The sequence below is a fragment of the Nymphaea colorata genome, chromosome 4 (genome assembly GCF_008831285.2).
Source record: "Nymphaea colorata isolate Beijing-Zhang1983 chromosome 4, ASM883128v2, whole genome shotgun sequence".
Classification (NCBI taxonomy): Eukaryota; Viridiplantae; Streptophyta; class Magnoliopsida; order Nymphaeales; family Nymphaeaceae; genus Nymphaea; species Nymphaea colorata.
In genome coordinates this window covers 10679778-10707583 of record NC_045141.1, presented here as the reverse complement: position 1 = coordinate 10707583, position 27806 = coordinate 10679778, and the positions used below count along the sequence as shown (strand labels likewise).

Sequence of the window (27806 nt, the reverse complement as noted above, 5' to 3'; positions counted from 1 at the left end):
TTGGCAATCAAGGTAACTCTTCTGTGGGGGAATGGATTGTCGATAGTGGTGCTACTCATCACATGACAGGTAATCCAAAATTGTTTCATGAGTATAAGTTGTCCTCGGGAAGGGAACGTGTTTCTCTTGCAGATGGTTCCTCTACCTGTGTGGCAGGCGAAGGCACTCTGTCCTTGTTGGACAAATTTCATGTGCAGGGCGCTTTACATGTTCCCCAGTTTCCTTTAAATCTCTTATCCGTCAGTAGACTTACTAAAGAATTGAATTGTGAACTTATATTCTCTGCCGATCGTTGTGTTTTGCAGGACTTGGTGACAGGGAAGAGGATTGGGATTGGTTTAGCTTCTGATGGATTATATCGTCTTCCCATACGTGTGGCTACTGCTCTGTTGACAGCGATCCGCAAGACAGATAAGAGAAGAGAAGATTGTCTTCAGTCTTTTATGTACTGGCATGAACGTTTTGGGCATTTACCTTTTGGGATTTTGAAACATTTGTTTCCAGACTTGTGTTCCTCCTTTGATGTGTCTTCCATTTCTTGTGATGTTTGTCAGTTTGCCAAACATGTGAGGGCTTCGTATCCTCTTTCTTCTAGTTGTGCTAATGAAGCTTTTTCCCTGATTCACTCTGATGTATGGGGACCTTCGGGCATTTATACCCGTCAAGGTTTCCAGTATTTTATCACTTTCATTGATGATTTCTCTCGTGCTACATTTATATACTTGTTAAAAGACCGCAGCGAGGTTCCTCGAATCATCGAGACATTTATTCTTCTTGTGCATACCCAGTATGGTGCGAATGTTAAAACTTTCAGGTCCGATAATGCCCGTGAGTACATGTGTCGGCCTGTTGAGGAGTTTCTTAGACAACGGGGGATTGTTCACGAGACATCTTGTAGTTACACCCCCCCTCAAAATGGGGTAGCTGAAAGGAAAAATCGTCAACTTCTTAATGTCACCAGGGCTCTTTTGTTTCAGAGAAATCTTCCTAAACACTATTGGGGTGATGCAGTTCTTACTAGTGCCTATCTTATTAACCGCATGCCCAGTCGTGTTTTGAATGGTAGGACTCCCCACTCGTTGCTTCCTGGCAGTCGTCCACCATTTCCTCTTCCTCCTCGTGTTTTTGGTTGTGTATGTTTTATCCATGATCACAGTCCAAATGTCAAGAAACTTGATCCTAGGTCTATCAAAGGTGTCTTTGTTGGATACTCCCCTACGCAAAAAGGATACAAATGTATTGATCCTATTACTGGTCGAGCTTATGTTACGAGGGATGTTACCTTCTTGGAACATGCCTCTTACTTTGGTGCGAATCCTCTTCAGGGGGAGCAGTCTGTGGGCAGGGAAGAGTATTCTCAGAGACAGGAACTTCAGTTTATAGATTTTTTGGACTACAAGAAAGCAGAATCACTTAATACTGTTGATGTGCCTGAGAAGGAGGAAAGGGGTGACAATAGCATTGAGAAGGAAGGCCCTCAGTTGTTTGGACAGTTCTACTCTAGACGAGGTACTCGGACAGAGGTGATGACTTGTGATGTTAGCTCTACTTCCAATCCCAATGCCACTCCTTCCCTAGATGAACCAAGTCCTACCGAGGAGACCGTGGAGACCCATGATGAGGTTGAAAAGAAGAATGACGATCTTCCCATTGCCCTGAGAAAGGGTGTCAGGTCATGTACTCAACACCCCATTGGTAATTTTGTTTCTTATTCCAGACTTGGGAAAGATTACAAGTGCTTTGTTTCTACTCTTTCTTTGGCTGTGATTCCCAGGACTGTCGCTGAAGCTCAAAGTGACTCCAAGTGGGCTGATGCAATGAAAGAAGAAATAGATGCCCTAAGAAGAAACTTGACATGGGAAGTGGTGAAGATTCCTGAAGCCGCTCACCTAGTTGGATCCAAATGGGTGTATACCATCAAGTACAAACCAGATGGGAGTGTTGAAAGATATAAAGCTAGACTTGTGGCCAAGGGGTTTAGCCAGAAATATGGAATTGATTACTTGGAAACCTTTGCTCCTGTTGCGAAAATGAAGACTGTGAGGGTGGTTATATCCCTAGCTGTGATGAAGGAGTGGAAGATGTATCAACTGGATGTTAAGAATGCATTCCTCAATGGTGACCTCGAAGAAGAAGTATATATGCATATGCCTCCAGCATATGAAGAACCAAAAATGTGTTGCAAGCTGAAAAAGGCATTGTATGGCCTTAAGCAATCGCCTAGAGCGTGGTTTGAACGACTGAGAAGAGTGATGATACGTCATGGATACAAACAAGGAAATGGAGATCACACTCTGTTTGTGAAGAAGAAGGAGAGCAAGGTTACTCTCCTGCTCGTCTACGTAGATGACATGATTGTTACTGGAGATGATGAGGAGGAGATTATCAAGCTAAAAGGGTTACTGGCTACAGAATTCGACCTCAAAGATCTTGGCAAACTAAGGTATTTTCTTGGTATTGAGGTTGCTAGGTCTAGTACTGGTATTGTACTAAACCAAAGGAAATATACATTAGATCTGCTGGAAGAAACTGGTAAATTGGGATGTAGACCTACTCCTACCCCTTTTGACACTGGGCACAAGTTGAGTCTTAGAGATGGAGAGCCTCTCTGTGAAGAAGACAAGGGAAGATATCAACGTCTGGTTGGGAAGCTAATCTATCTTACCCTCACGAGACCTGATATCACCTTTGCGGTGAATGTTTTGAGCCAATTCATGCATGCGCCAACCGATGCACACCTGAAGGCTGTGGACAGAGTGCTATGCTACCTGAAGAAAAATCCTGGTAAGGGACTCCTGTATGTGAAACAAGAGACTGTGGAAATCGAGGGCTATTCTGATGCGGATTGGGCAGGTTGTGGTGATACCAGACGATCCACTACAGGGTACTGTGTCTACTTGGGAGGAAACCTTGTTGTATGGAGGAGCAAGAGACAGGATGTTTGCTCTAGATCCAGTGCAGAGGCAGAATATAGGGCAGTTGCTATGGGAGTGTCAGAGTTATTGTGGTTGAAGATATTGTTGACTGACATTGGAATAGAGATTGAAGGATCTATGAAGATGTATTGTGATAACAAGTCTGCAATCAACTTAGCCAACAATCCTGTTCTTCACGACAGAACAAAACATGTTGAAATTGATCGTCACTTCATTCGGGAAAGGATTGATGCGAAGGAGTTGATCTTACCTTACATGAAGTCTGAAGACCAAACTGCTGATGTTCTGACGAAAGCTCTTCCTTCAGCTTCATTTGAGAGGAATGTATCCAAGTTGGGCATGTTTGATATGTATGCCCAACTTGAGGGGGAGTGTTGATAGTTTGTGGGTTTCGGGTCCGGATCCGTACCCGACCCGCCTTGTAGCCCGTTTTGGGCTCTACTTAAGTCTTGTAACCCTAATCCTTAAGTTAATGATAATCTTAAGAGAGAGAGAGTCTGGCTGCTAGTGGGCACCAACTCCTCCTCATTCGTGGTTTTTTCTCCCTCGTGTTGAGGGTTTTCCACGTTACATCGTGATCATTGTTGCTCTTCGTCTCCTTCTTGTTCGTATTTCTACAGGCCATATTGATTGCAGACTTGTTATCACAGTACATCTTCATAGGTCCTTCAGTCTCTATCCCAATATCAGTCAGCAATACTTTCAGCCACAGTCATTCTGACACTCCAGAAGCAACAGCCCTATATTCAGCCTCTGCACTTGAGCAGAAACAAACATCTTGTCTCTTGCTTCTCCAAACAACAAGATTTCCTCCCAAGTAGACGCAGTACCCTGAAGTAGATCTTCTAGTATCAACACAGCCTGCCCAGTCTGAATCTGAATACCTTTCAATCTCAATAGGCCCTTGTTTCACATATAGAAGTCCCTTGCCAGGATTCCTCTTCAAGTAACATAAGATTCTGTCGACAGCCTTCAAGTGAGAATTTGTAGGCGCATGCATAAACTGACTCATCATATTAACGGCAAATGTTATATCAGGTCTAGTCAGAGTGAGGTAGATCAATTTTCCAACTAAACGTTGATATCTCCCCTTAGCTTCTTCACAAAGAGGTTCTCCATCCTTAATACTGAGTTTGTGTTCAGCATCTAGAGGAGTAGAAGTTGGTCTACACCCTAGTTTTCTCAATGGAGATCTTGATAAAGAAGTGTATATGTGTATGCCCCCAGGATATGAGAAACCGGGAAAATGCTGTAAACTGAAGAAGGCTTTGTATGGGCTCAAGGAGTCTCCCCGAGCATGATTTGAACGTCTTAGACTTGTAATGAGACAACATGGCTACAATCAAGGAAACGGAGATCATACTCTATTTGTAAAGAGGAAGGAGAGTAAGGTTACTCTCTTGTTAGTCTATGTTGATGATATGATTGTTACAGGTGATGATGAAGATGAGATAACAAGATTAAAGGGTTCACTGGCTGCTGAATTTGATCTCAAGGACCTTGTTAAACTAAGATTTCTACTCCTCTAGATGACATCTCTTGGGCACGACTTGGGTCATCCAAGGAAGGAGTAGCATTAGGATTTGGAGTAGGATTTTTGTCACCAGAGGGCATCGCTTCATCAGTGGGTCCTGCCGCAGGCGACTTTCACCTAGAGTAAACCTGCCCAAACAAACGGTCATGTCTCTCCTTATCCACAGTTCAACATCCATCATCCTCATTGTGCTCTAGAGGGTTAGCAACCTCAATCTCTTCCTTCTTGTATTCCAAAAAATCTATAAATTGAATCTCTTGATTGGGAGAATACTCTTCTCTCATTGTAGACCTCGCCCCCTGAAGAGAATTCTCACCAAAATATGAAGTATGTTCCAGGAAGGTGACATCTTTGGTAACATAGGCACGACCTATGGAAGGGTTTCGACACTTATATCCTTTTTGAGTAGGGGAATAACCTAGAAAAACGCCCTTAACCGACCTACGATCAAGCTTTTTAATATTAGGACTGTGATTGTGAATAAAACAAACACAACCAAAAACTCTAGGTGGAAGAGAGAAAGGTTCACGACTCCCAGGTAACATAGAATGAGGCGTCTGCCCATTCAACACACGACTAGGCATACGGTTAATTAGATACGCACTGGTCACTACAGCATCCCTCCGATACCCTTTTGGAACATGACGTTGAAAAAGAGGAGCTCGAGTCATATTCAATAACTGACGATTCTTCCGTTCAGCAACTTCATTTTTAAGAGGAGTATAGATACAGGAAGTCTCATGAACAATTCCCTTTTTTCGACAGAGGCTATCAACAGACTGGCACATATATTCACGAGCATTGTCAGACGAAAGGTCTTAACAGAGGTTCAAAATTGAGTTTCCACATAAGCAATGAAAGTCTCTATGACATTAGGTACTACACTACGGTCTTTCAGCAAGTAAACAAAGGTGTTACGAGAACAATCATCTATAAAGGTGATAAAATACCGAAAACCATGGCTAGAAGGAATTCCCGAAGGCCCCCACACATCAGAATGAATCAAGGCAAACACCTCATTAGAACAATGAATAGAAATAGGGTATGATGCCCTAACATGCTTAGCCAGGTGACAGACATCACAAGACACCATAGTCATATCTAACCTGGAACATAAATCAGGAAACAACTATCTAAGAATTCCAAAAAGAAGGTGTCCAAGGCGCTCATGCCAACGCATAATCAACTGAAGGGAGTCCTCTGTACTTTTCTTTGTTTTGCTGGCGGCCGTCATGAGAGCTGTAGCGACATGCATAGGTAAACAATATAGCCCCTCAGAAACCAAACCAATCCCAATCCTCTTCCCTGTCACCAAGTCCTGCAGAACACACAGATCAGCAGAAAAGATAAGTTCGCAATTCAACTCTTTCGTAATCTTCCTAACCGACAAGAGGTTTAAGGGAAGATGAGGAACATGAAGAGCATTGTGAACTAAGAACTTGTTCAAAAGTGAGAGACTCCCTTTTCTAGCTACAGAAATAGAGGAACCATCGGCAAGGGACACACGTTCCTTTCCCAACACAAGCTTATACCCATGAAAGACCTTAGGATCACCAATCATGTGGTGGGTAGCACCACTGTCAATAATCCACTCTCGCATATGAGAATCCACCATCACAGAGGTTCACTGAAGTAGCAATAAAAGCAGCAGACGGCGCAATAATAACAAAAGATCCTCCAGAAAGAAGTCAAACAAGGCACCAAGGCGGAAAACCAAGGAAACAAGCACTAAGGCCTGAGAAGAGGCAGCGACAGCACTGCGCAAAGAAGCAAATGCCTTCCTCACTGCAGCAGCACGGCGATGCAGCAGACTGGCACAGGCGAAGCAGCTCCTGCGACAACAGCAGCCAAAAAACAGACAACAGTCCAAGCGATGGCAACCCTGGCAAAGGGCAGCGACCAACTGACGCCGTGAGACCAAGTCACCGACTGGACGAAGGGCGCTAGAAGCGAGCGACGCTGGGTGGAGTAGACATTGAGGGGATGGCGGCAACGACAGAGCTGGAGACGAGAACAGTGCCAGGCGATGCAAACGAGAGCAACTGGCAGGGCCCACCAACGAGAGCAGCGGGCAGTGGGTAATGATGGGACAAGACGGGAGGCAACGAAAGAGATACAAAGCAGGCGGCAACACCGGAGCAGCAATAGAAGAGCGGCGGGAGCAAGACGACGACCAACGGCAGGGAGCAGCAGAACGACGGGCCAGAGAGGGAGCCCGTCGGCAACAGGGAGCAAAGACGTGGGATGAGGATGCAACTGTCAGAGCACAACTGCAGTAGGAGATTCCGTCACGACGGCAAGGAGCAACTGCAGAGGTTCAGCCGGAACTTCATGGGCTAGACGATGACGACAGGGCAAGGTCTGGCGTCGGGCGACATTGGTGAGCATGAGGTAATATGAGTCATTCGTTGATGGGGCTGGGCGATGCTGAGGGCGACAGAGCAGAAGGCCAAGGTCGTTTGTCGCTGGGGCTGGGCGATACTGAGGGCGACGGACAAGCAGGAGCAGGCATCGGGCGTTGGGAGGTGGTCAATGGGCAACGCTCCACCGGAACTCCACGGTGGCAAAGAGGGGCGATGGAGGATCTTCCTCCTAAACGGTGACAAGGGATCCTCCGTCCAATCTGAACAGTGACAAAGCAATCGTCCCTAAACCTGGCTTTGATACCATGTAGAAACAGTAAAAGCGAGGGAACGAGAAACGAACACGGATGTAACGTGGAAAACCCATCAACAAGAGGAAAAAAACCACGGGTGAGGAGGACTGGTGCCCACTAGCCACTAGACACTCTCTCTCTTAGAACATTATTCACTCACTGAAATTAGGGTTTACACAGGTTAAGTAGGGTCATAACCACACACTGGATCGGGTCCAGATAAGAGACCTAAACACCACATATGTCAACAATATCCATTTGTGAAAATGGTTGATGGAATTTCTCTTGAAATTGATTTATTGGAAATCTTCATCAAACTTTTGAATCCAAAATTTTAAAAGTACTTCAAATAAGATGTATTCCTAAATTAAACTTAAATTTATTGTCTGTTTCTCAAATAGCTGACCTTGGTTTTGATATAATTTTCTCACAATATAAATGCTTGATACAAGACCGTCTATCCAAGAAGACGATTGGGAAAGGTTTTAGAACAAATGACCTCTACTACATAGAGTTTTTGCACCTTTCAAGACTTTCATGCAATATCACCAAAGAATGTGACATTCAAACTTGGCATCAAAGGCTTGGACATTCAAATCTAGAAAAAATGTCTCATCGTCCCTTCTTGAAAGAGTATTGTCAAAAGAACTTTTGTTGTAACGATTGTATCAAGGCAAAAATGAAAGTCTTACCTTTTTATAATAGAAAATTTGTTACCCAAAAGCCTTTTGAATTGGTGCATTCGGATGTATGGGGACCCGCTCCTATTATATCAAAAGAATGATTGTTGTATTTTGTGATCTTTATTGATGATTATTCTAGACATACTTGGGTTTATTTTCTCAAACACAAATCGGAGGTATTTGTAAACTTCAAGAATTTCTAGAACATGATCAAAACCCAATTTGGCTCCAATATTAAAATCTTTCGAAGTGATTCGGGAGAAGAATTTGTGTCAAATGAATTTCAACAATTTCTAAAAGATAAAGGCATTGTACATCAAAAATCTTGTCCAAACACTCCACAACAAAACGGAGTGGCTGAACGAAAACATAGGCACATTATTGAAACCACAAGAGCACTTCTTTTATCAAAAAATGTCCCTAAAAACTTTTGGACTGAGGCTGTTTTGACATCAACCTATTTAATTAATAGAATATCTACCAAACTTTTGAAAAATATTTCTCCATTTGAAAAATTACTCAATGTTAGAGCAAATTACAATAGACTTAAGGTCTTTGGCCACAAATGCTTTGTGTTAAGTAACAAAGATGATAAGCTTTCCTTCAAAGCTATTAATTGTGTATTCATTGGGTATTCGGAAACACAAAAGGGTTATAGATGTTATGATATTGAAAGAGATAAAGTATATGTTACTAGAAATGTGATCTTTTCCGAAAATGAAGATGGTTTTAAAAATGAGCCCAAGCAACTAGAAGATTATGTCTTTCTATGGACGGATTATGATGATGATGATTTCGATGATGAGGAACAAGTTGAAGAAGTTAAAGAAGATGGTCCTACTAATATCAATCCTGCAAAAGAGATTATAGTTTACAGGAGAAGAGGTCATCAAACACAAGAAACCAATCAAATCCTAGGAGGTCCCAAAGACACATTAGGCCTCCTCAAAGATTTATTTCTTATGAGTCTTTTTCTCCTAAATATCAAGCTTGCCTTATGGCACATCATTTTTCTTATGAGTTGTCTTTTTACCTTGAGGTTAAAGAAGATCCAAATTAGATTGAAGCCATGGATCATGAGCTTAAAGCTCTTGAAAGTAATGAGACTTTAGATATTGTTTCTCTTCTAATAGGGAAAAAGACAATAGGTTGTAAATGGATCTATAAAATCAAAACCAGAAGTAATGGGACATTAGAGAGGTATAAGGCTAGACTTGTTGCTAAGGGATATGCCCAAGAATATGAGATTAATTATGAAGAAACCTTTGCTCATGTGCCCATATGACTTCTGCTAGAACTCTTATTGTTGTTGCCTCTATTAAACAACGGTTTATTTTTCAAATGGATGTTAAAAATGTCTTCCTAAATGACAACTTAAATGAAGAAGTTTTCATGAGTGCTCCTCCTGGACTTGATCTAACTCAGAACAAGGTTAAGCCTGGGCATCGGGCCGAGCCGTCGGCGGGTACCCGGTACCCGGCTCGACTCAGGCCCGGGCTCGGGCCTTGAAAATTTGCTTATCGGGCCCGGCCCGGTAACTAATGGATCGGGCTCGGGCCCGCGATTGTGATCGTCGGGGGCCCGGGAAGCCCGACAATAAATTTTTTTTTTTTTTCGAAAATAAACTTATGTTAGGGTTTTTCGTTGTTCTTCATTCACGACTACTTCGCGCTGCCTTTGAACTCCCTACCTCTCCTCCTCATTTCCTTGTTGTTCTTCCTTTCCAAATCCATCACCTTCCTCACCATCGCCGCTATTTTCTCCCTCCCCACCATCTTCATATCATCTTGCTCTTAAAACTTTGGTCTACCGCAATGGGGAAAGTGAGGAAGGGCATGTCGGCAGATATGCCCTCGGTGGTGGAGTTCCAGCCACAGTGGCTGAAGAAGCCACCAACGGAGAGATGAGAGAGGACAATCATCTGCCCACAGCAGGGCACCACTAGGCCCTTGCCGCCGAAATCCTCCTTCACCAGCCAGTCCTGCTCGCACACGATCCACAAAAAGGGGCACCCGCTTGCTTAGACCCTTCACGACAGCAGGAGAGGGAACAGGTGTGGCCAGGCCCAAAAAAACCCGGCCTGGCCCTTTAGTAATCGGGCCGGGCCTCGGGCATAAACCAAAGCCCGAGGCTCGATATTGCATGGGCTCGGCCCGGCCCGACCCGACCCGATGCCCAGCCCTGAACAAGGTTTTATGACTTAAGAAAGCTCTTTATGATTTAAAACAAGTTCCCAAGGCTTGGTTTGACAAATTTAGTAGTGTCATGTTTAATCAAGGTTTTCAATCCTGCTATTCTGATACAGCCATGTTTGTGAAAATACTTCTGTAGGTATAATTGTTTTATTGTTGTATGTTAATGATATGGTAATTACTGGCCGTGATGATAAAGGAATCAAAGAGATAAAACAATTTCTTAAGAATTGCTTTCAAATGACTGATTTTGGAAGACTAACATATTTTCTTGGAATTGAAGTTGCCTATAGCAAACAAAGTTATTTACTTTCACAAATGAAGTTTGCTAGTGAATTAATTGACAGAATAGGTATCTCAGAGTCTCAGACAACAAAATTGTAGATACTTCAGAAGCACTAGGAGTAAAAATGAAGATCGATGATAGAGAGATATTAGAGAATCTCACTCTTTTTCGATAAATTGTTGGTGCTCTCTCTTATCTCTCCATCACTACCAGATATTGCTCATGTTGTTTATGTTAGAAGTCAATTTCAACAAAGACCCACCTCAGTGCACGGCAATGCGGATTGTGCGTTATGTGAAAAACACAATCAACAAAGGACTTTTCTTGCCTTCCTCTTCTATATTAGAACTAGTAGCTTATACAGATGCTGATTGGGGTAGAGATCCCAATAATAGGCACTCCACCACTAGTTTTTGAGTGTTTTCAAGTAATTCCTTAATTTCATGGCGATGCAAGAAACAGAATAAGGTGTCTCTATCATCAACAGAAGCTGAGTATCGTGCCATGGCATCTACGACAATGAAAATTGTGTGTTTCAAAAGTTTGTTAAAAGATATGGGAATTCAAATCATGGAGCCTGCCAAGCTTTGTTGTGACAACAAAAGTGCAATCTATATTACTAGCAATCGAAAGAACAAAGCATATACAGATGGCTTGTCATTATGTTCGTGAAGAATTCCTTCAGAAAAACATTGATCTCTTCTATGTTCTATCCGAGTATCAACTTGGCGATTTCTTCACCAAAGCTCTTACTGCTGCCAGGTTTCAATTTCTCCTTGGCAAACTTTCGGCTATCACACCGTAAGTTTGGGAGGGGGGGTGTGTGTATTAAAATGTATGTATCCCAATCTATATATATATATATATATATATATATATTACATATATTAGTCATCTAATATATGTCTTATATGTATATATATATATATTTTATATATATATTTGGGTACTTAGGATACCTATGTAATTTTTACCTTCTTTATGTATTTTTCCTCTCACTGTATTTTTTATCTTCCCCTTTTATCCCTATCTTTTTCTATCTTACCTAAAGGGAGACTAGTCCTAACAGCTAGATTTCTAGCTGTTGGAACTAGCCCCAACGGCTAGGCCTTCTCCTTTCTTTTGGCCCTCTCCTTTATAAATAGTGTACATCCTCTATAGTTTGGTTATGGCTTTTTAGCCTTTTCTTGTATCTTTTGTTGTGATTAATATAAGTTTATCTTTTGTTGTGATTAATATAAGTTTTCTTCACCTCTTGTTTAAGGTCTTTTAAGTATTATTTATTAAAGTTGGTGGAAGCTTCAAGGTTATTTCTCTTGAAGCATTTGTCTTGTTTGGGCCTGATTTACACTATTCTCCCTCTCTCATTTTTCTCCCTCTAATGCTTGTTCTATATCCTTACTCTCTTTTTCTCCCTCTTTTCTTCTTCCCATTGTCTCGTTCAACATGGCATCCAGAGCTCTATGATTCTATGGGCCTAGATTCTTACTGTTGGATTGATTATTTGGGTGGTTGAGGATCAAGCATTCAAAATTTGCAAATAGAATCTGATATATATATCTGAGTCTTGCCTCTGCAGATCTGGGTCTAGCAATCTATCATCAGGCATGCATTAGGTACCTAAATTCATTAACAACCATTAAAATATGAACCAATCTTTAAAGCTACAAGGAAGCCAGTGACAGGTGGGAATATCTTGAGGACATATGTACCACAAGTACTCTAGAAAAGGGATCATCAGGTAAGAAGAAAAAACTGTTAAAAGCATTCATTGAAATTCCAACACCTTAGCTTCAGATAAACCGCCAAGGAATTTTCACAATAAGAGGTCGAGCAAATGGAAAAACATTGTTTGCATTATTTATAAGGGTGGGACAAGAATTTGAACAAATCCAAATCTCCTTCTTGCCTCTTTTTTCTCCTCCTCTTGCATCATTTTCTCCTTATCCTCTTCATGAGATGTCACCAGATTAGTAGTGACGTGGCTAGACTGCCCAAGGTAAATAATGTCTTTTGCCGCCATTTCCAACAATGTAAACTTCATAATGAAGAGCATGATACTTTTGGAGCATTTAGACCAGCGAAAAAAAATCGAAGCCTATAAGCACTCTCATTTTATAAAGTATCAAGACAAAAAAACCTATCTTCCATTATCAAAGAGGCTATCAAGCCTTTGTGCCCCAAATTGGGTGAAGAAAAGCAGTCTGTTGGGACCAGCTCTTTTCAAGGAGAAGAACCCCATTGTATCTCATGGAAACGGCTCCCCAGCTACTCTTAAAGGGAAAAACTAAGACTTCCCTAATTCATCCCATTTCACCCCGACCAAATCAATCCCCTTTTATTGCTGTACTTACCTAATTTTGTTATGTTCCTATACTGGATATCACATTTCCTGAAATCAAAAGGATAGAAATTTGCCAAACGAAAAATAGAACTCGAAAACTTGTTCTCTGAAAGTAGTATGCATCTCAGAACTTGTCTAAACTCTAAAATCTAAACCTGTTGATAATATTTTAAATTCCAAAAAATGGGGGGAAATATGCATCCCAGAACTTAAAATCTATTGACAACAATTTAAATTCCAAACTAGAGGGGCCATACAGTGGGCATGGAGAGCAGGATAGCATGTCCAGAATGTTAATTGGGGAAGAGAAGAGAAGATCTCTACCATGTCGATTTTTAGGAGATTCCTACAGACTCCTTTTGCAATTTGGTTCATGAAATGGCATTGATATTTGTCATCAAAGACTGGTAATTCTAATGTATTCAGGGTTGCAGCCTCAGTTTTTGACGATCAGGGTAAGATTAGATTTGCTTTCACTAGTTGGTTCCCGCTTGGTCCGGGTATGAAAGAGTCTTGGGCCCTCGATCATTGCCTAAGGGAATGTGACTCCCAAAGAGGTGAGCTGCACATTAGGACAAACAATGCTCAGTGAAGAAAGTGGATGAAGTGGTGTATCTATCACCGCCCTCAAAACCTTAACAGTTACCAGTATACGTTCCGGCTTTTAGACTGCTTCAAGTTTTGTTACAAAGCACCTAGTTACTCTCTGTGTGCTTTGCTTTTTGTGGGAAAGGAGAATGCCGATTATATGGAATGGTGTGTTCCATCCATAGATTGGGACGCAGTAGCTTTGGCTCCTACACCATGGGTGTTTGGATACCTTTTTTGTTGTAATTACTCACAATTTTTTGCTAATAAAGGTCGAGGACCGAATCCCTCAGCAGGTTTTTGCCAGAATGTACTCACATTGTCCTTACTACCGAATGTTGCAAATTTCTCTAAATAGATTGTGCCACACTTTTGGAAAGATGTGCTGGGGAGATTCTTTATTTCTAAGTAGCCATTTGAACTTGAGTTTCCCTACATGTGGAGACATGCAACAGTTATGTCAAAAGGGGCTTGTCTCCTTACCTTGTCCTCTTAACGATTTAAGTAGATATAGTTGGATAATCATAGCAAAAAAAAACTGAAATTTTTCCTTTTATATTATTTTTTGTCATAAAAAGTCAATTAACTCTCACATTGCCATTTTAAGAAGAACTGATTCAGGAACGAATAATTTACAAATGAATACATAGGCTAGTTAAAAATAAATGGAGTTTTTAGATCAAAAAATTTTGTCCTAATCCTCCAAAACAAGACAGGTTGGCTGAAAAACAAATGGATCTTAAAATGCCTGAACACCACTTGCTTTATAAAGGTACCGAAAGCTTTTTGGACTGAAGTTGTTTTATAGCTCATTAACAGAATTGTTGGTTTCACCCCACAAATACTTCTCTCTCTCTCTCTCTCTCTCCCCCTCCCAATACTATTAGTGCTTGCTTGATGAATCCTTAATAAAGTAAGAGCAGGTGCAGGTCATGGGCTTGCAATCCCCACTCTATTTGACTTTGTTTTACAAGATGTCACCATTCAATCAGCGAACATTGAGCAGAAAGCGACACTGCAGAAGGTCTATTACCTAGGTAGTCAGTGAGATATTTGCCAACAAATCCAGGCCATTTATCATTAGTTTGAACTTTGACACAAAATATCATAACGTACCACTACAAAAAGAAGAGCTCTCGCATTCACTTATGGTAATATGAACTTTCCAGTCGAGAAGAAACAAAACACACCATTGCAGTTCAGAAGGTGGATATCCTCCCAAAACCAGTGTATTGTGTTCAGAGGGACACTCCAGCGCTTAAATAGTAAATCAGCTAAAGACCTTAACCCATTCACAAAAGAAATTCGTTTTTACATTTGCATGCATAAAAATGGCCAAATTGTGCAACTAAGTAAAAATTTAAATTACCTTTCTATAGACAATGGTCATTATGCTTGCTCTTAGCCTCAGTCTCAGTTTTGCCAGTTGAAAGGAGTATTGAGTATCCAAAAAGGACCTGGAACCAGTTCAATAAGGCAAGGATGAAAAAACTAGAATCAGCAAGTAACCATATATCTGTTGCCTAGTTATTTTGCAGGTAAAAGACCAAAGGGCAACTGCCATAAAGTATATTATTTGTCATCACTTAAACTTTCAATTACAGAATTATAGCAACGACAATATACTTTGTAACTGCTGACATCAGTATATGCTAGAAAACTAGAAGTGATTAGTGATAAAAATAAGAAATTCCTTGATAAAAATAAGAAATTCCTTAAAACCACTGGCACAAAAATCATTATAGGGTTTCAGTATGCTCTTTATTGGGCATTATAGGAAGCTCGTCTGTAAGAAAATCTCGAGCTTTTCTCAAGAAAATCTTGGGAATTGAGAAAACTAAGAATTAGAAAAAATATATGAAAGTTGTGATAGCTACTAGTTTTCTTATAAAAAAAATTATATGAATCCAATATAATTAAGATGCATAAGAAACTTTTAAAATATATTTAAAAACATTTTCTTGTAAAAAATGTACCATTTCAAATTTGGCGAACCTTTCAAATATTGTGTTTTTTCTCTTTTTCTCAATTTCTTCATTTTCCTGTTTTCTCACTTTTTTTTTAAATAACCAACATTTATAGTGGTTAAAACCATAGTCATAATACAGCCTCACGCTTATCAATAAGGTTCTTCTCAGGAACTAATCAAGAATTGTGTTGCTCAGGAATCCAAAAACTTCACAAATATACAAGTAAAAGGAAAATCATGAAACTATGAATTTTTTAAGAAAGTTCTTACAGAAGCATTATTAAAAGTTTAAAGTAATTACTCAAATGTGAAAATAAACAAAAATATGTAAAAAATATATATTTTATATATTTTTTAAATCCTTTGTGGAAAATATCACAATTCTTGAGAAATTTGAATTGGCAATAATTTTTAAGTATAGTGATAGGTCCCATTTTTCGTTTTATTTTTATGATATTATTATGTGATATTTTCAAAGCATTGCCAATATTTGTGACTTTCCCGTCCTAGGATGCATGAATTCTCTTTTTCATTCCTAATTCCAGAATATGACCAATACAATTGATTAGTTTGCTGTGTCTCTTATGCTATGGTCAAAACACAACTAATCAAATGCATAATTGGACGGAACAAAATGTGAATCAATGGGATCAGGATACAGCTTGACCTCTGAATAGCCTCCTGCATGTTGATCATGGTATTAAATCATGTTTAACATGTAATTGAAAAACCAGAACATTCTCATTATTAAGCCTTTAAAGAACAGACCCACCACCTATCTGTTTTATCATTCCACGTTGAATGGATTAAGAACTTCAACTAAACTCTGACTCTCATCCAAAATAAAACTGATTTTAGTAATGTTTCCCTAAACTCCAAAAAATGTTGTATCAAAGTCAACTCTGCAGCTGTAACAGCCATGAAATTTTTCAAAATATGTCAGACTTCAAATTTTTGTTTCATGAACCTGATCCATGCAATCATAAATAGTCATCCAGAAATATGAAATAACCAGCCATCAGAGACTGATTCATGTGAGGTGGGACCAGAATGAATAATTCTGAAAGTTTCTGAAGCCCTTCTACTATGAGGAAAGGGAACTATATGACTTACATAACTGATAAGTCGGATACAAGCCACAATGAAACTCGTGATATGAACTTAAACTAGGAACCAACATACTGGAAACCAGATGCTCCATAAATCCATGTGTACAATAGATTAACCAGACTCCAAATATTGGGTTGACTCTGGTCAGTTACTTTCAGGACATAAGCCAAAGACTCCGATTTCTATGGCTTCAAATGTACTCTTTAGATTTTAGGATTCTTCCTTGACAGCTTAGATATTTCTACATTGGTTCTCCTGCTACAAATATTGTTTTCATTTGAGGATCCGCCACGTACACCAAAAATTGAGCCAAAACCAAACAAGAATGAGACTATTTAGTCTTGTCCACAATTTTAGATATGTGAATAAGATTCTTTTTAATGTTGCAACAGAAAGAATACTGAAAACTGAAACGTTTGGCATTATTAGAGCTGGACAAGTGAATGGTATACTTCCAATGTAAGTGATGGGATGTCTCCTTCCATCTCCATTACTAAACAATAAGGACAGTTACATTTCCTGGAAGAAGAAAGGAATTACTTGGAGACAAATGAAAGACCTAGTAAGGAAGCATACGCAAATCCATCCAACTTGTTGGAACCTGGGGAGGAAATAAAACAAAAGTTATGCAATGCTATCAAGTTGCGTTAGCAGATACTCAGTGAATCACAATCAATGTTTAAAAATAGGAATAAAAACTCAAGAAAACTAGACCTGCTAATGAAAATTTAAGCACTTCACCTGGGAGCCATTACAAAAAAGTGCCCTCTCACTCTTTCATGGCATTTACACATTGAAGGAAAATAAATCAAGCTACATGAAAATGGGTAGATACATTATTAAAGCTTTTTCTAACCAAACCTTCTTGCAGATACCAAATTAATTTATTTAGCAGCAGTGGTCCCAAGAAACCAACAGAATCATTCAGCACCTGAGCAAAATCCATCTTGCATTAGTGTTGAATATCATGTGTCAAGACTCTCATATGAAAGCTATATTAAGAACATATACAGCATATATAGACAGTCAACATAGAGCAATACAAAATTATCATGGTATTTTTTTGCTTGATTCACCTATACAAACTCTGCCATAATGACTGCAAAAGTGAGAAAACCTATATACATGATTCCCATGATTCTTCACACTGATAATATAGAAAGAGCAAAGAACAATCTGATTTTATGCATCTACAATTTTCTTCCTTCTACTTCAGTTGGCATCATAAACAAAGATCACAGATCAAAATAACAACTTTAGAAATCTCCTACTTGAATTTCCTTCAGTTATTGTGACACTCTAGTTTCTTTTATAATATGTGAATTTTAGTAGTTTGGATCTGTGAAGAGAGAATGAACAAAGAGAGAGAAAAGATGGAGAGAGTATTTTTTTTGGCTCATACATCTTTTACATGTTTTGTCATGTATTTTCTTTCATCATACCTGGATTTTAGGTCATTTGTACGTGTAAAGAGACAGATCAAGAGAGAGAAAGAGAGAGTGTGCAAAAGAGAAAGAAAGAGTATATTTTTTATTGGTTTACATGTTTTTTATATGTTTTATGTGCATTCTTTCATCCTAGGTGAATTTTAGGTCGTTCATATACGCAGTGAGAGAAAAAAGGGAGAGTGTTTTTATTGGCTCATTTGTTTTACATGTTTTACTAGTTGTTTTATCATATGCGGATTTTTAGGTCATTCATATGTACACAGAGAAAGAGCAAGAGAGAGTGTATTTTTATTGGCTGGAAAGTTTTTTTAGGTATTTTCTTTCATTTTATGTTCATTTTAGGTTTCTCACAAGTGTAGAGAGAGAACGAGAAAGAGAGAAAAATAATTTTTTTGACTCATATTTTTTAGTATGTTTTATAAAATATTTTCTTTCATCATATGTAAATTTTAGGTCATCCATATGTGTAGAGAGAGAAAGAAAGAATATTTTCATTAGCCAATATATTTTATAATGTGTTCTATTTCGTCGTATGTAAATTTTGGGTTCAATATATATATATACATATATATATACATATATATGTGTGTCAAACATGTCCATTTAATAATTTAAGCAAGCATTGGACAAAACAAGTTAAACATGTTCTCTAACCAAACAAGCACCAGACAAAATTACAACTTGTGCACATAGACAAGAACTCCTTGTTATTATAACACATGTTCCAAGGATGTGTGCTCCAAACACTTGTTCTTGCAACCAAATGGTATCTTATAGGAACAGGTTCACCAAAGAGCTATTTTTGCAGTATCTATTTTCTGATATGTACTGTACCAATGATAATTCTTGTAAGAAGATATACTAAAGATATACTAAAAAGTAACTTTCATTTGTAAGACAATGATGTGAATGGAAACATAGAGTCATTGTATCGAGCAGATGTAACATAAAATGAGATACTGCAATTACCTTTAGTACACCGATTTTCAGATAAAGCCACCCATATGACAAACAAATCGCCCTAAATAGTGATGCATGAGCAAAATGCTTTCTCTGCTCACAAATCCAGCTTTGCCATAACACATCTTGACAAATAAAAGGGTTCATCTCAATAGGCAATTGAAGTAAATTCCCAAATTCCAGTTGTTTTGTTGATCCGCACTGGATCATTGGGTTGACAAATCTGAACGTGAGGAGGTGCCAATAGCTCAGACCCTTGACATCCTGTGATCAATACAAGTTTGAGGTGACTAGAATCACAATATTGTTGCATCTAGTTTTACAAAATAAGCAATAAACCAATAAAAAATGAAACAGTCAAAGCTGCATCAGTTTTAGATGTCATCCAAACCAACTGTAGAAGCTGCTAAACTTCCATTTGAGGAAGTAGATTTGTGCCAACAAGTAGCCAAAAAGAGTAAAATAAAGTATATGCACCTTGATTAAGGTTAAGCTATAGGCATTAATTTTGGGAAAGGTAAAGACCTATCCATGTCACATTCTCTGATACATGGGCTGCAATACACAAGTCTACACTCTACACGATTAAGGTGCAGATGGTCAGGGAAAAGTCAGAAAAATCATGTTTAATTCTGTTTCAGTCAATCACTTCTATCTTTGTTAAAATTTTAATGTGCATTGGAATTAAGATATGGATGCAGCCAAAGCTTCCTGAGTCTACACGATCCATCAAAAAACTTGGACAGGCATTGGTTATAATCTAGTGTCATTTTTTTGTTTTCTAAAAACTTGGGAACATGAAGGACCAAAACCAAGAGAAATCTCCTTGGGTGTCAGTAACTGGTACAGCACAATATGTTAGTTGCTTGCTAGATACGTTTGTCATAATTTCACATTATATCAGGACAGTAGAGTCACGTATATCTAGATATGGCGTCTGCTATATCTGGCAAAAAAACTAAACAAAGTGATTTTTCTGCATATTTGGAACATCTTATTAGCTCTAGCCTCTAAGTTCCTTTTGAAAGAGAAGCTTCTCTCTATTTGTAAAAATCCAAATCCCATGAGAATGTAGAATACTCCGTCAATTTTAATATTTTCCTCCAAGTCATCTGACGAAATAAGTGCCTCTCCTAATAATCCAGCATTCCTGAAAGAAAAAAAGGCATTCAATAATGGGTAGGACAACCTAGGCAGAACACGAGAACAACACGGATAACAAATTATTTCAGTAAATACCTTCGCCTATTGCCAATTGTAGTTATGCTTAAAATGATGCCAAATATGATTGCAGCCAGAATAGAGCAGCCATCCTCCAAAGCATGCAGCACCTGCCACAACAGAATCCTCATAAAAGAAGGATATTGAATGGTTAAGAAAATCCCACTCCATTCTTGCAAGGAAGAGCTACTTATTTGCCAAACAGTTTTCTATTGTCGGAACCATCATGGCCTGCAAGTTGTTTATGGTGACCTATAGTAGAAATATACCCACATGCATATTCTATTTGTTATTTTATAAGTTCCTTACAGGTCCCTTCGGGTTCATTTTTTCAAAATCATGCACGTTCTTGTTCATGTTTCTAGGTGTGGAGCTTTTTTGCTCTTTTTATATGTGATCTAGTTCCGCTTGGATTGCAGTTACATTATGCGGACGCACCAAAACAGGCACAGTATCTTTGTCGACACAATGTGGGTATGGGTGTGGATTCTGCTCAGGTGTGGCACCTGACTCAGTCAATGTCAGTCAGTGATCACACCTGCCCTTTGTAGACCCAAAAAAAAAAAAAAAAACTTACCTCACCTGCATGTACCCATTCCCTTCTTGCACCCGTAGCCCTCCTTGTTTTTCCACTTCCAGCAACCAATGACCAGAAAATGCCAACAAAAAATCCAGTGTATCTCTCTCTCATTTTTGGCTCTTGTTTTCCCATATATCTCTTTGACTTTCATTTTCCTTTTTCTTCTCACTTTTTTTTCTTTTCTTTTTTTTTCTCATTTCAATCACACATGAAGCCCATCCCATCTCTCTCTTTAACCCCCACCCTTCTCTCTCTCTCTCCACACCCTGTTGCCCATTTGAAAGGCATGACCTAGGTTGTGTCTTTTTAAGGACGACATCCCCTATGATCCTTTCAAAAGGAGAATGACAAGGGTGTCATCGTTTTTAAACAATGATACCCTGTCAAAGAAAACTTGTATTTTATTTAATATAAAACCATTAAATCGAACTATAGTGACCTTAACAGAAAATTTTACTTACAACAAAGATAAAAAAAGGAGGATGAGGATGTCATTGTTTTTAAACAATCATATGCTCTTAGCATTTAAAAAAATATATTTTACTTAACATAAAAAATTAAATTGGGTTAAAGTAACGTTAACACAAAATTTTATTGATGCCAAATATCTTGCAACAAGAATGGGATGATATCATGCAATGAGGATAAGGTTGAACTAGAGGCTAGAGTTGTCTTGCAATATGACATACAAATATACAAGTGATGAACACTGAAAATATTTGATTATGCATTGCCATTATGGAGATCCAAACTCTAAAGGAAAATAGCCTCTAGGTGAAGCATAAACTCTTGAGTATGGCAAAAATGGTCCTAATGCCACGCCCTCAGACTACCCTGGTCAAGCTTGTTACAAGAGGAAACTCCAACTCATGTACACTCTCTATCCCCAAATTAGGGCTTAACCCTCCCTGAGGGAACTATTTCCATTAACTGTGTAACCCCAAATCCCCCACATCCTTTGCTATTTATAAAGTGATTCTGGGTCCAAATAGAGGACCTGACCTATAACCTAAGTTTAAGGACCTGCCGACCATCAATTCTCCCCCCTTCGGAGAAAACCTTGTCCTCAAGGTGTGAAAATGGAAAATTGGCTGCTGGCTGAGAAGAATCATGTCTTGGGTTGAGCAGGACAAAGTGGGAACCGGCTGCAAGACATGGATGGCAAAGTAGTCATCGATGCATCCATATTCCTTCATTACATCCACTCTACCTCGAAAGTCTGGCATCTGCTGAAGTTTTCATTAGTCATCTGATTCCTTATAGCATGCACCTTTTTCTATCTTGTGTTTCTCTTTAAGGAGCATGCTGTATTCATGCAGCCTTGTGCACCCATTACACCCACGATGGATGGTCTTAATTAGTAACATGTCCAATAATTCTCTGTTGCATGCACATGTTTTTTCAAGGAACCCTTATAACAATCAACAAAATGTAGGTGCCTTCCATCAGCCTTGTGAGGCAACAATTGCTGAATAGCCCTTGATTATGCAGTACGTCTCACATTCTCAAGAAGACACCTGATACTTTTCAATTATTCTAGGTATATATGATTAGAAAGTCATTACCTTCAACCCCAGAAACTCTACAACTCAATCCAGCTGCCTTTCTGGTATAAGGTAAGTCAATCAATCTGCACTAAGCCAGTTTCATTTACATGAAATATCTGAAGAGAACCCATGGCCCTTCACCTAACACAGCCCTTCATCAAGTGACTGGGTTGCCATTAGACATGAATCAGCAGCACTCACAGTTCCCCTGCCATTAGATCCATTCGCTACTCAATGAGTCCCAAGAGTCCACTCATGAACTGGAAACTCATTGAAGGTCTTAATGTGATCGTCACTGCATTTACTCCCATCCCAGTCCACTTCCCCCCAGAAGAACTCAACAAACGTAGGCATTTCCCTGGCAGATTCAGAAGAACCCATCTTTCTTTCTTGCTTCCCATACACCTGTTGCAAAGAAGCCCCCTCTTCTTTATAAACAGGAGGGAGCCCTATTTCTGAAGGATAATGAGCATGTATAAGCAGTATAAATTTGCTAAATGAGTTTCCCAGTCAGCCTTTTTATCCTATGGTCAAAAACCAACATGTGTTAAGCATTTGAGGCAGCATTCAGTGCAACATCATCTGATGGGAAGTAAGTTCACGGAACCAAAATGTGTGAAGCATTTGAACCAGCATTCAGCCCAGCATCGTCTGATGGGAAGAAAGTCCATTCACTTTGCTTAATCGTCCACCCATAAGCTTTTTCTCCATTAAGAAAACACATGACCTGACTTCCGGTGGAGTACAATGTTAACTGAGTAACAATGTTAAGTGAGTACTACCACTTTGTCACGCGCTCCCAGGGTCTCACCACAAACAAGGTAGCAATTGAAAAGTAAATGCATTCCCTGCTCACCAGAAGCATCCAAAAAATGCAGAATAGAAGAAGCAGCATCAGTCACCCCTCATGTGTGTTTTAACACCATGCTCCTTAGTGTGCTTGATGAATTCACTCTCATCATGGCAAGACTTTTGCTTGAGGCTAGTAAGACTGGTACCTTTGTTAATAGAGCATTTGGAATCAATAACTTGAAAGAGCATATCCCAGTGTGTTTAACACTACGCTCCTTAAGTGTGCTTGCCACTTTTTCAATACAAGAACTTGATGGAAATGAATGTTTTCAATATAAATTATCATATTCTGCGAGTATTCCAACAACAATTCTATATGCAGTAAGAAAATTTGAGAAGCAAATGTTCATAATCTAAAAAGTTCGAAAGATACAAAATAAAGGATACCTCCGATGAGCATATAGCAGCATAAAATTGAGGAAGTTCCATCACAGGCTTCACAATGCACCAGAAACACAGCATTCTATTGCAAAGTACGTTGGATAGTCCAGAGTTTAAGATCAATGCAATAGCTATCTGAAAATCCAAGAGTGAAAGGAATATGACAAATATTTTCTTGCTATTCTCTAAAAGTTCGCAAATTGAAGAAAATAGAAATACCCATGAAATTGTCTGAGAACAGTTGTAAAGCCATTGGCAATACATGACAGCTTGGCCCTCGGCGTTTTGCTTCAAAAGAAATAACATACAAGACAGAGATAAAAAAATTTCCAAAGAACATAAACCAAGCAGAGACCACTTCTGTTTGTGCAATATACAAGTTCTTGCGACCTACAAAACCAGACAAATGCATGAACACCTTCAATCAACTAGAAAAGTTAGAGAAAAAGATACTCAATCTAAGACAAGGAAAAATTCTAAAAAAAGTGCCAAGCATGCCTTCTTTATATGTCTGGAGCATCTGGGAAAAAAGAAGGTCATTCTATTCACTGAAGGAGTATCCAGAGCAACAAAACAGCATATAGAATAGAAGACATGTGAACATATTTACAACAAACAAAAATTTACAACTTGTCAGCCGCTCATAAAAGATTAGAAAAGGACTCAAAGAATAATTTCCATAAATTGCACTGGGTACCTAAATCTTCAGTCTGCACTGAAGACTAGGGTACAGGGACCAAAATGAGATGGGTCATTAGTTAAGTATCCTCTACGAGCAGTCATAGTGGTTTTAATTAGATGAAGTACTAGATAAAAGCTTTTATGCATCATCCCAAATGGCCTAGGGCTGACTTCAGATCCTTTTCTAATCATATAGATGCATCTTCGGGCCTTACTTCAACACCCTGCAAAGACATATGTGAAAGTTTTCCATCATAGTTCTCAGTTACGAATGAAGAGGAAAGAACAAGAAAATGTGTATACGCTGGAACGCCAAGATGAAGAGGCAAAACGATTTTTCCCTCTTTCTTTATTAAAAGTGAAGTCCTTACATCCATGTTTCTGTAAGTACCAGAATAATTTTACATAGAATATGTTATGAAAGGGAACAGACATTGATGGAAATTACAGAGAGAAATGCTATATTAACAACAATTACATTTCTAGCAGCCTACCTCAATTTCTGTGTGCTCCTTTATCATTAATCACTTGTTCTTAAGGAACTAGAAATAAGCCTTACTGAGCCCCACGGTGAAGTTATCTATAACCTGATCTTCTCATTCTATGAACCTGCTCAATTTTTTGGTCTTTTTTCTTTCTTTTACAGAGTTAGAAGTGTTATATGTTTTGTTTTCCCATGGTAGATTGGATTTAATTTTTTTTTTGTAATAAACGCAAAAATTGGTAGATTCATTTGCTCCTTTGCTTCAATGAAAAACTGTGTGCCTTGTCTGAGTTGTTTCTGAGCCAATAATGCCATAAAGCTGTATTTGGCATCTGTACTAGATCTCACCATAATACTTTGCTTCTTACTTCTCGAAGACATCTAGTTAAACATGGATATGGATATCCCATAGGAATCTCCTGCCACATCTGAATCTGTAGAACTAACAATTACTGGAGCGCTATTATATCCTTTCATAATTAAGACCAACTTCAGTGCTCTGACTCCTTAGATACCTATATGTCCTTCCTGCGAATCATGCATAAACCATGCAACTTGATCTACGGCATATATGATGTCAAAAGCAATAAACCTCATGTACTGGGGAATTCCTATAAAACTCCTGCTCTCATTGTGTGAACCTCTCTAGAAAGGTCATCCTCGCTGTACCCTATATGTCGGCATATTTATGGAGAAAATCATGCATATTACACAGGTACAGCAGCAGATTTTATGACAGACAACTTCATGGTGGAACCAGCTAATTGACATTAAACAGTGTGCTTCAGTTAAAACACCAGAAAAAAATAAGACATTCAGAGGCACAAAATCCATGAAAGAAAAGAAGAAACCTGATTGCCCTTTGGATTGGCGCACCAGAAAATAAGAACAGCCATAAGCAAAAGGGCCAATATATTCCCACCGAAACCAAACACCGTGGAACTTGCTAAGGAAACTAAAAACTTAAATGACACTACACAAGGTAAGCTTAACTTTGGATAGAAATTTAAATATCTAACAGAGAGAAACATGTGAGACATGAAAAATCAAAGGATATATATCTCCAAAGCATGTTGAGAAGCCAATTGCATCCCACACCTGTACGTACAAAATTACATAGCAATTATTATCTATATTCTATACTGCATTTCCGATCAGAGATGAGTCACTATTTATAGGATGAAAGAAAAAAATATTTCCAAATTCAGGTGCATATCGTCATGAAGATTGAAAACTGAAATATAGAAATTCTTATTCATCAAATGGCCCATCCAACCGAATGAAGAATGATGAATTATTTGGCAGTGCAGAATGCATCATAACTACTTAATAGTGGGAAATTAAGACAATAACGAGTGGAAACCAGAGAGCAAGGGCCTGCTAAAGGTAGAACCTGGAGAACTGGCGTACTCCATTTGGAATAGATGAAGAATTTCATTACAAAAATATTATGAAAAGTTGAAGGAATCAACATAAGAAAACAAGGTATCATCTGTTCCAGCCGTAACTTAAGAAATTTATGTTTCGGTACTTGTAAAAGGCAAATACAACCCAGGATATCCAAACATGGAAAATAGCTTATGCCAATATAGTACTAGTATATTATCTGGACGTATGTCTTTTGTTCTTGAGCTAACAGAAACATCAGTGCCTTGTCTATCAATTAACAGATAAAGGGCTAATCAGAAAATGAAAATGCTCTTCATAGTCATATATCGCAACCTAGTCAAACAATGTTACGAATCGAGTTATTAAAAGGTTGAATGTGTCAATTGTCATACTCCTCTGCCTGGACAAACTGAGTAACTTGTACCTAACCCCATCAGGCTAGGATACACTCGCAAGTGTCTGGCGCTCAAAACTGATGGAGAAAACAAATCATGATTTTCGTCTTTTCTTATCATTTCCAGAATCACCACCATAATGAGTACGAAAAAATAAGGGGGGGATTTCTTCATCTCCTCTCTATACTGACAGATGGTTGGAAAAAATGGAATTGTACACAAAATTAGAAAATGACTTCACTTGAATAATTCTCAGTCACCTACAACTAGTGCGACCGATTAGCTGTCTCAGGTTTTAACACAATTTCTGTCTTGACAGTAGAAGAAAAAATTAAGAGTGAAATATTCCGCCACCATTTTATCTAGATGTTGGAATTTTCTGGCCCCCCGTTTCAAGAGTACTTCTGTCATCTCATCGCCTCTTCAATTCGTTTCTCTTTTAACTTCAGACAACTTCTCTTCAGCCTGTGAACCTAATATGTCCTGCCCGATTCGACTCGAATTCTTTCACGTCAGAATCAACGAGAACAAATTCAAGAAACAAAAAATGTTCGTGAAATATTTCCAAATCAACATGAGAGATGAAATGAGAAGCGACATTGTTGCTATAAACAAATAGGTTCTTGGAGGAAAACATAAGAAGAATGGAGAAAGATTTATCAGATGAACAGATTTTTATCAAAATCACTGAATAAGGACTGTTCAGCTTCTTGCTTACGTTGGCGCTCCTAGGGCAGATGGACGCAGGGAACGCCATCTTGCAATGCCTTCTGGAATCGCGCGAGTGGAAGAAAAAAACTGAACTGCATGGCGGTTCATATGGCCAACATTATGACGAAATTGCCCCTTGGCGTGGTGGCATGGACGGGTATGGAATTTCGCACTTAAGTTTGGGCATGGGCTTGGTCCGGCTCCATAAGAAGTGAGCTCAAACCGACCCGACACTCAACCCAGACTCGCCCAGCTCCGACACTTAAAAGAGCTCAAGTTTTGATCCGATTAATATAAAATAAAATATATATAATTGATCGTAATAAAATATTATAAGTATATACATAAATAAATAAAATATATATTACAAAATTATCTAGTTGAACCGGGTTTAGTCAGCTTGATAACGTGTCGGCCTTGCCTTTTTTTGAGCTAGAGCTCGACCCCGAGTCGAGCCGAGTACCAAGTACCCTTCCGGTACTCTACCTATGCCCTGACATACACAAATATGCATATTGATATGGACTTATCGACCCACCATTAGCTAAAGCATTTAATGTAACAAAAAGGAATGGTGTGGATTGCGTACATCTATGCAATGAATATCTGGTTTGGTATCGTTTGCTTTCTTTCTTAAATATGTGGATCACTATTGTCAAAATCGGATTGAATCGGTTATTGGCATTGAATGCGTGACGAACCATTCAATTCGATGACCAATTGAAGGCACCAACTATCAGCTTTAATTATTTCGTAATATTTCATTTTCCAAATTTTAATTAACTTTTATGTAATTTCATTTATTTATTTAAATAATTATTTGTTACTTTTGTCTGGATATACAGCCGATTCAGTGGAA

At 38.8% G+C, this 27806-nt stretch overlaps 1 protein-coding gene across 3 annotated transcripts in view; it reads right to left on the bottom strand.

Annotated features, from left to right (window-relative positions):
• The window catches only part of LOC116252380 (ABC transporter C family member 13), a 104191-nt gene extending 77173 nt beyond the window's left edge, over positions 1–27018 (bottom strand). For all 3 annotated transcript variants that reach the window (XR_004172157.2, XM_031626591.2, XM_031626592.2), the window contains exons 1-11: positions 26955–27018; positions 25510–25550; positions 25304–25388; positions 23507–23677; positions 23294–23422; positions 19946–20037; positions 19787–19856; positions 18716–18970; positions 17160–17229; positions 16839–16899; positions 14589–14676 (exon numbers count right to left, since the gene is read on the bottom strand). Coding sequence is in view for 2 of the 3 variants with exons in the window: in XM_031626591.2 (XP_031482451.1) it covers positions 14589–14676; positions 16839–16899; positions 17160–17229; positions 18716–18970; positions 19787–19856; positions 19946–20037; positions 23294–23422; positions 23507–23677; positions 25304–25388; positions 25510–25550; positions 26955–26993 (1101 nt within the window). In the remaining variant the exon portion in view is untranslated. The remainder of the gene's footprint in view (positions 1–14588; positions 14677–16838; positions 16900–17159; positions 17230–18715; positions 18971–19786; positions 19857–19945; positions 20038–23293; positions 23423–23506; positions 23678–25303; positions 25389–25509; positions 25551–26954) is intronic.
• Between the last annotated feature and the right edge of the window lie 788 nt (positions 27019–27806).